The sequence below is a fragment of the Melanostigma gelatinosum genome, assembly GCF_949748355.1.
Source record: "Melanostigma gelatinosum genome assembly, chromosome: 21".
Taxonomy (NCBI): Eukaryota; Metazoa; Chordata; class Actinopteri; order Perciformes; family Zoarcidae; genus Melanostigma; species Melanostigma gelatinosum.
In genome coordinates this window covers 2707950-2716664 of record NC_136654.1, presented here as the reverse complement: position 1 = coordinate 2716664, position 8715 = coordinate 2707950, and the positions used below count along the sequence as shown (strand labels likewise).

Sequence of the window (8715 nt, the reverse complement as noted above, 5' to 3'; positions counted from 1 at the left end):
TCTTAAAAGCTTATTGGGCGGAAATGAAGGGGAAACTGTGTTTTAAGGTGTTACATGTGGTGTCACATTAGACTACCGGTACCTCAATTACAGCTATAAATAGCTTGTATTCATACCCTTGGCAACAGACGTCAGCACACACATGCACACGTCCTCTTTCTGTTTACATGACCTGTTTACATGACCTGTTTACATGACCTGTGTACATGACCTGTGTACAGTTCAAGGCCCTCACACAGATCTCCTCAGTAAACAAATGATGTTCAGCTCCGAGTTAAATGTTTAACGTGAAAAACACTCGGCAGTTGTGCAATCTTTTCTGATATTTACTGTTCTAATCATTTCCATAACACACGGTCAGCATGGGATCTCATTATGCACAAAAGAACCTGATGAGATATTCAGGCAGGCAGTCACTCAAGCCCAGTAAAGTGCTTCAGCGTCACTCTGTTGTCTGGTGTAAATGAGTGGAGGGAGGATGCACCTCCTCCACTGGTCTGAGCAGTGGAACCTGCTGAGTGTGCACCTTGTGTCCCTGTGTGTGGTTATATGTAGTCCCAGCCGTTTTATTGCATAAGCGGCGGTGGAACGGACCGCGGGCTCAGTAACCGGTTTACAGTGTGAGGTTGTAAAAAGCGTATTCTGGCTGCTGGATGGGAGACAGAAGCTTTGCAGAACCTTTTGAACAGCTCCCTTTAATGTCTTCATTACATGGTCAATTATCTGGGTTCTTACATAACAGCACTTTCCCAGCAGAGGACAGTAAACTCGAGCAGCACCAGAACGTGTTCCTGCATTGCGGGGTAACACGGTTCCAACCAGCGGACCATTGGGCTTTGAAGTGGTCTCAGTGCTTCACGAGGTCACGAGGAAATACACCAACAGATGGGACGTGAAGTGGAACGATGCTGCACGCACACAGCAGCGTGTCACCGTGCGTCAGTGTGGCTGTGAGACACATTACGCGAGGTTGTACTGCCCTCTAGTGGAGCTGAAGGCTTACTGCATCGGGTTGGTCACATCATCCCCGGAAGATGAGCCAGAGGCCGATCGGAATTGTCTAAAATGATTCCAGTCACCACAATGACATGCGTCACAGGTCAAATGGTGGTCAATTAGCCACTGTGGAATCTACCCAAATATATCTACACTTCTTTTAATCACCGAGTAAACCGATATGTCATCAGTTTTTACTTTTGCCTCCTTAAATTAGATTATTATGCTCAACAAGGGCAACGTTCCAGCATCCAGGCAGTTATGTGAGGCAATGATGTCAATAAAACTTGCACCATAAATAATAATACTGCAGTTTGATTACCATAACAAACCACAACCTTAAGCAAGAGGTAAATATATCAACAGAATCATGTATGAAGTCAGTACAGTATCACACAGTGGCACACATGAGCCATAAACATGAGCCATAACTGCAAGGCAACAAGCTTTGAATCCCTCTTCTTCAATTCTGCATCACCGGCTGCTGCCCTCCTGCTCATCCACCGCGTGTATTTGCTTTCCTCCTGATATTGTTCATGAGCCTGCAGGCTTGAAGCTTTCCCTTCGTGCTCATCAACAGGTGGTTGATTTCCTCTGACGATAACAATCGGACAACTATAACAAAAGCGATATAAAACGCCATGTTCCCAAACAGGCAAAGACGGCATCATAAGCATGTTACAGGTACCGGCTGGCACCAGATAGGCCGATGACAGCTCAAGCAAATAGGACAAATAAATCAACTTCACTCCTGCTCGCTGAGCCTCGTGCGGCAGAATGAGAACACAACGGCATCGCTCACAATAACACACATCTGTATCAGATATTCCCACACTTCCAGTTGTTGTGACTACATGTCACAACACTCGACAGCTCAGATGACACTTGGGGCCTGCTGAATATTTCCAGCCTCTTATCAATGGGTCTGTGTGCTGAACGCTTGTAGCAGCTTTATGTAGACAAGCTTCGTTCAACACCAGAGGATGCTGTGGCTCACTCGACCTCGTCTGATAGTCGGGTTAAGCTGCACTGCGCTGGAACAGGGGCCAGTACACTGCTCTGCACTACTGAGGCCAAATGTGAGCTTTTGGGAGAGAAGCCCCTCGTCTAAACGTTACTTCATCGATCAGCACATTTGTGAAAACCAAACTAAAGGCTTCAGATTTGATTCGTCGAGACATTTAAGATTCTCAGACTCAACACTAGAATAATGACGCCTTCATTCATCTTTCCCTGGCTTTCACCGATGATTTGCCTTTTCAGACAAAGAGTACCGGAGAGGTTGTCACTTTTGTCAGAGCAGCGTTTCGGCGTGAGGCGCGGAATGGCATTTCCCAATCACTTCCCCATCCAGAGCACAGCAGCTGCCATACTAGCATCAAACGCTCCCGGCTGCTGCTGCCCTCAGGATGATATACTGCCATGGGACCCCGTTCACCTGCAGTCGATGCGCGTGAGTGGCTACTGTATCTTTTCGATAGATCTTACAAATGATATGGCCATAACAGATGCAGGTCATGAATCAGAGGTCTCAAACCACCCGGCGAGCTGATCTGTTCAACAGGTGCCACTGTCCTCTCCTCTGGATACACAACATGGAGGGCTCTGCATAGAAATACGCGCGGAGTGTAACCGGCTCTACTGTACCGGTCTCCACTCGCCGCCGTGTCCTCTCTACCTGCCGCAGGTCTACATCTGAGCCGCAGGTCTACATCTGAGCCTGAGAGGGGGAAAAAACAATATGTGAGAGAAAATTCCGGACTGCATATCAAAGCATAACTCTTGTGCCCTTTTACTTGGCCCGACGCAAATTAGAAAAGCATCAAAGGACTTGAAAAATAAGGATCACACATGTTTTAAATATTCGGAATTTTAATTGTTCATAAATTGTGCTTTTGTGGTCCTCAGACTGCGCATTGAAGTGGTTAGAGGTGTTTCTTTGGGCTTTTTAATGGACATAAAAGGAGGAGAGGAAAATAACTGAGGTTGTTTTGAGGGCTTTTTGTTTGATAGGTGAACTAGTTCCCTCAGATGAACTGTTGGTTGCATCTGTGATTGCTATAAAATTCACCAATTGGACTCCATCCACGTGGTTTAAACAGATCGAAGTCCAGCGGTTCCAAACATTTTTGGCTTAAAATGTTAAAAAGCGTACCTGTAGTTTAACAACCATGAGCCAGGACCGGGGCTGTGGCCTCTCTCACCCTCATGTGCTGGTGTCTATATCTACACATGCAGAGGAGTATGAGGACCATGCAGGCATGAGGGGAAACAATGAGAGCAGGAAGAATTCATGTTGAGGATAAAGTCAAAGTCCAGTGTGTGGTTTGGTTTCTTCTCAAAAGTTTGACGTTTATTCTCGAGATCTTGTCCTCATTCTCAAAATAGTATTTCAACTGTATTCTTAACATATCGACTGTATTCTCAAAATGATATTTGGACAACATTCTCAATATTTAGATTTCTTTTGTAAAATGGTATTTCAACTTTATCTTCAAAATGCCATATCACAAATACTGAAAGCTTGATGAAAGCTTGCACTTTATGCCTGCAGTGAATAATAAATACATCTTCTTCCTCTCATTGTTTCCCCTTTCTCTGAAGAGGTAAAAATATTCCACAAAAAAATAATCTAAATTTAACGACATTAACAGAATTCTGCGCAACAAGCATTTTCATTTTCATCACTTTAATCATTTCCACCAAAGTATATTCACTAGTATGCACACCATCCATGTATGTGCTTGAATACAACACATACATGTGTGTTGATAAACTACAATACATCATACAAAACATCATTCCTCTAATCCCATCCCCAAACCATCTCACTCGTCTTAATGATGAGATATTACGAAATTTGATTCTGAATTATTTAAAAAAATGTTCAATCTACACACGAACCACACATATATGTCTACAGATTAACAGATGTATAACACCAAAACATACTTTTCATAGTAACTTTTGTGGATGCATTTGGCCTGAAGGGACGGACTGTCAGCGTTTCTCCGTAGATTCAGCGACGTTTGGAGCTAGCGCTGTTAGCTACTTTCATCGGAAAAAGAGTTTGCAACACTGGGTTGTTTATTTTGGGGGTCGGATGATTTTTAAAATATAAATCTTGCTAGTTTCTTGCTAGAAGCATTTGGGAAAGTACTCTCACAGGATCGTAATGGTTTACTGCCTCTTCGTGTTCAAAGCAGATGAAGATAATCACAAATGAAACCTCCAACGTGGCTTCGTGAACCCGTCCAACCCAGTGACCTCAGAACGTGCGCAGGAGCGACATTCTGGATACAGAACTGTTCGGGGGGGAAATAACAAGTGTGTGATTTTGAAATGAATAAACAGTGTTTGTCGAAAAGCAATAAAATGTCTGGTAGGTTTGCGTCGTTGAAGTGAACCTTGTTTCTGTGGCTTTCTGATGCGATCCAAGGTGCTGCAGATGTAATATTTCTCTGCTTCAGAGCCTCAACAGCTGCTGAAGTGCAGGTCTGAACTCCCCGGGGGTTTTGCCAGTAAAGGAACACCGTACATGGGCTGATCTGCTGCCTCCCTCGACCGCTCTGGATGGGAGAAACAGAATGTCATCTGGGAAGCGGAACACCCTCGTCGAAGCCCACCAAGGCCTGTTCCCGGTAACCCAGAGACGCCTGCTGGCACGGCATGAAGCACTTAACTCGTTTGGGATTGGATCTGAGCTTTACAGCTTGGGCTCCTTACCCAATTACACTGGATCAGGGAAGGGAAGCAAAACAGGGTGAAGTTTTTACAATGCCACAGGGGTCTTTAGAATGGATGGGCTCTGTTTGGGGTTTTTTGAGGATGAGGTGGACGGTGGGGGGGGGGGGGGGGGGGGGGGGCTATTCCCTCGTCTCTTTTATCACAGCCGGTCAGAGTGACCACACAGGTACAAGGAGCAGCCACTCTCTGTCCTCCATCAGGTACAGAGGCACTGAAACCTACAGAGCTAACGTTGAGTCACACATTCTATGTGCACCTCGTCCTATATTGCTCCCTACGGCCTGTGAATGTGATAGAAGCTGAATTGTAAGTCGCTTTGGATACAAGCGTCTGCTAAGAGACTGTAATGTAATGTAATAAGCTTCAAACGCTGAAACCACTCGGTCCCCGTCATTGAATATAATCCAAGAGTGCATGGATATGAACACCGTGAAACTCAATAAAAGGAGACTGATGGGAAATCTCAAATCTTTATTTTCTCCACAGAATTATACAAAATCATTTCAGAGGGAGAACGTGAAGTACAAAAACAAGATAAAAGAAAAGCTTACATGACAATAAATAGCCAGAAAAGTAAGAGCCAATAGATGCCAAATAAATGACTGTGAGAAAGTGTGATGGTTAATAAAATATATTACAACTCATTCATTTGGATGAACAGAAGCTACGTATGTGCAATACCCTGCACGGGGATATGGATGCATTTATACAACATGAACACTGAAGGAATAAAATAAGAGGTGAATGCATGAAGGAAGGAGTGCGATCAGATATCAAAAGTGCCAAATACGGCTGGAAAAGAAAATAATTGTGACGCTTAAATTATGTACATAAATATCAAACTCAATCGTGTCTGTTTTGTGCTTCAATGCAAAGTCTACAACCTGCATTTCAGCTGGAGGCAAGAGAGGGCACGAGGGAAGTCGGAGGCTGGGGGATTAAGGCAACGAGAGGATCATGACGGATGTCTCGTGTGCTCACATACGTGGTATTTCAATCAGCAACACCAATGACCGCGCCATGACAGACAGGGTCCCTCACCGGGATTCCTGAAAACTTTCAAAAACAAGAACGACATCCATTAAATGTTACAAGAATGGTCCTCAAATTCTAAACATAACTGCAGTTAATGCTCAGAAGACGGCAGCCTGGTGTCGTCTAATCTAAACGTGATGTACACGTCGCCTCCCTCATGCTAACCTACTGCGGGCTGTTGGTGATCGCGTTGAGAATGTCACACGTGTTCTTGGAGAGGACCTCTCTCAGCTTCCGTAGGCGGCGGGGGCTGGAGGAGCCCACGTAGCTCTCTGGCTGAAGGACGGCCATGCCGTCGCTCACGTTGCCCATGATGATGACCTGTCCCTCCGCGGCGGCGCCCGTGATGTTCGGGCACGGGCAATTCCAGTCCATGTTGAGGAAGGTGACCTCGAGGGGCTCCTTGCCGAAGAAGCGGAGACCCATCTTCTCGTCCTTCAGGATCTCCTCCACGGCTACGAGGGCGTGGCCCGAGTCCTTCTCCTCCGTGAGCTCCGTCATGCGGCCCAGGATGACGAAGTCGCTCCGGCAGAAGCTCGTCACCATCTTGCCTCTGGGCTTGCAGGCCCTGCAGTGGTGGTTTCTCGGGTAGGGGCACATCTCCTCACAGGCTTCTTTGGATTCAAAGTTGTTGTCGTTGCCCTCGCACCCTCCGTAGATGAAGGGCTGACACTGCTGCAGGGTGCTGCTGTAAGCCCAGCGCGGTTCGTAGGCCTTACAGGGCCCCTGCGGGCTGGGGAGCCCGCAGGGGCCCGAAAGCTCGGGACCACAGCACTGCATACACTCCTTGTATGTTTCGAACACCTTCCTGGGCTGCTGGTTGTCGATGTGGCAGTGAGTGAAGGAGAAGCAGTTGTTGGTCTTGGGCTCGTAGTACCAGCTGACTTTCTCCATCTCGCTCCCACAATCCTCTGGGTTATCGGCAGGTTTCAGGCACTCGTCTGGCAGGCAGCGGGTCACGTTCATGGGTGCTGGGTTTTTGGGTGGCTCCGTGGGCAGCACAGTTAGCGGGTGGTCGGCCCGCACCGAGCCAGACGGGTTCCGAGCCGTGCAGGTGTATGTGCCTGAATCGTGCGGCTGGGCGTTGTAGATGACCAGCTGACCGATGTTAGTGACCACCATGTTCCCCCGCACATGATTAGGCCTCATGGCTACCCTTTCCACCCCCTCCGGCTGCTGCTTCTCCCAGGTGACCTCAGGCCGAGGGCGACCAGTCACCTCGCACAGGAAGCTGGCCGTGTCCCCCACAGCCACAGTCTGGTGAGCGGGGCCGCTGACCACGGCGGGCGTCTCGGGCTCGGTGGGCGGCGGGATGGTCGCCTGAAGAGGAGCAGTGGTAGGGCGAAGAGTGGTCGCCTGGGGCAGCGGCGGGCTGATGTTGGGCCAGGTGAGGTGGAAGCGGCAGGTGACAACGGCCAGGGCGATGCCCTTGGAGCACGCCTCTGCGTCCATGTAGCACTTGTTGTAGTAGGTCATGCCGTCGGACGCGCAGGTGAAGTTCGGCTCCCTCTCGCAGCGGTCCCGGCACTTACACACCGGCTGGCCGTCCCAGATGTCACACTCAGACCCTTGTTGGGTGCACATGAAACTGGTGCAGGTGGCTTCCTTGGGCATTCCCATCGGGCCTTTCTTCCCGTCCAGGACACGGGCCGCCACACAGCTCCGATTCCCACACACATTTTGGCAACACTTCTCAAAGGACTCGCACTCCTGTAAGAGGAGAAGAACGAGTCAGATGCGGGAGGCTGCCGGCATCTGGAAGGCATTTCCATACAGTCAACAATGATACATACCAGAAGAGAGATTCATTACAATCCAGAGCAGAAGATGAATAAAAACATATCATATCATTTTATTTAATATAGAAATTGCATGCAGAATAACGTAAGAACACTTAATTCTGAAAGGTTACTTTGGTGACATTACCTGATCAGATTCACACTCTCGCGTACAGGTGCTCATGGCATCCACCCACAGGTTGGGGTTCATGTCATTGGGGCAGATCCCCGGGTGTGAATAGGTGACATCGGGCAAAACTCCGTCCTGGAGCTCCATCCACACCGACACACATGCCAGGAACCAGATCCACCGTGGAAACAGCATCCACCACATCTCCAGAGCGGAACTCAACTCAACAAGTGCCACAGACTTGTTTCCTTTCTTTCTTTTTAAGTCAACAGATTTCTGAGATTTCCAGCAATTGAGTAAAACTCCACGGCTCTGAACTTAAAAGTAGGTGAAACGACGACGCAACTCAATGGCGCATCACACGCGTGTGAGCCTGATGCGTGTCAGCTGATTTATCCAGTTAGTTATCCCTCCTGTGCAGCCGAAGGTGCTCTATTTATACGAAGGATCTGCCGCCACCACCGTTAACATGACTCGCGAAGTTGCTCGCAGCAATGACAGTTATGAGTTGCTCCCGAGATGTTGGAAGAAGCTTTTTTTTAAAGTCAGCGGTAAGCTTTGGGCTGGGACTGGCGGGGCACCTGCCTGTTAAAAGGATTGCTGGTAACCCCGTTTAACCCTTTGCGGGCTCCAGCGGTGCCGGAGCGCACCGTGCGCAAAGACGCACGAAGAGGGCAGTTTGTTGCTTTAAAAAAAATATGGATATAGGTTGTTATTTAATGATTGCACGAAATGAAAATACAATTGCAACATATGTTTTCGTTTATAGTTGTAGCAATTAGAAATGACGAGGTGTACTTTGGGTTTAATGTCTACTGATTATGACGGTACACTGTTATTAAACCACTGGGTCATTTGATGATGTTAATATGTAAATCAATATATATGTGTATGTTGAAAGAATAGAAACTGCTCTCAACATCACTCCTGGTTTAAATCATGTCCATTGAATACAATTGAGATGGTTTACTAAACATTTTCTAAGTCGCATCATTTCAACAAATTAGTTTTTGCAACAAAATACTTTCT

General features: G+C 47.4%; 1 protein-coding gene across 1 annotated transcript; it reads right to left on the bottom strand.

Annotated features, from left to right (window-relative positions):
• Nucleotides 1-5338: 5338 nt before the first annotated feature.
• Nucleotides 5339-8090, bottom strand: LOC306795384 (WAP, Kazal, immunoglobulin, Kunitz and NTR domain-containing protein 2-like). Its single transcript, XM_079293886.1, has 2 exons — nt 7705-8090; nt 5339-7488 (listed from the first exon to the last, which is right to left on the bottom strand). Exons 1-2 carry the CDS (start codon nt 7888-7890, stop codon nt 5944-5946), a joined length of 1731 nt encoding a protein of 576 aa, XP_079150012.1. The 5' UTR covers nt 7891-8090; the 3' UTR covers nt 5339-5943.
• Nucleotides 8091-8715: the final 625 nt, after the last annotated feature.

Excerpts from the sequence above, each read along its gene's own strand:
- LOC306795384 (XM_079293886.1), bottom strand. The coding sequence starts at position 7,890 with ATGTGGTGGATGCTGTTTCCACGGTGGATCTGGTTCCTGGCATGTGTG. Across the intron at positions 7,489-7,704 it reads GAGAGTGTGAATCTGATCAG|GAGTGCGAGTCCTTTGAGAA; the intron begins GTAATGTCACCA and ends CTCCTCTTACAG.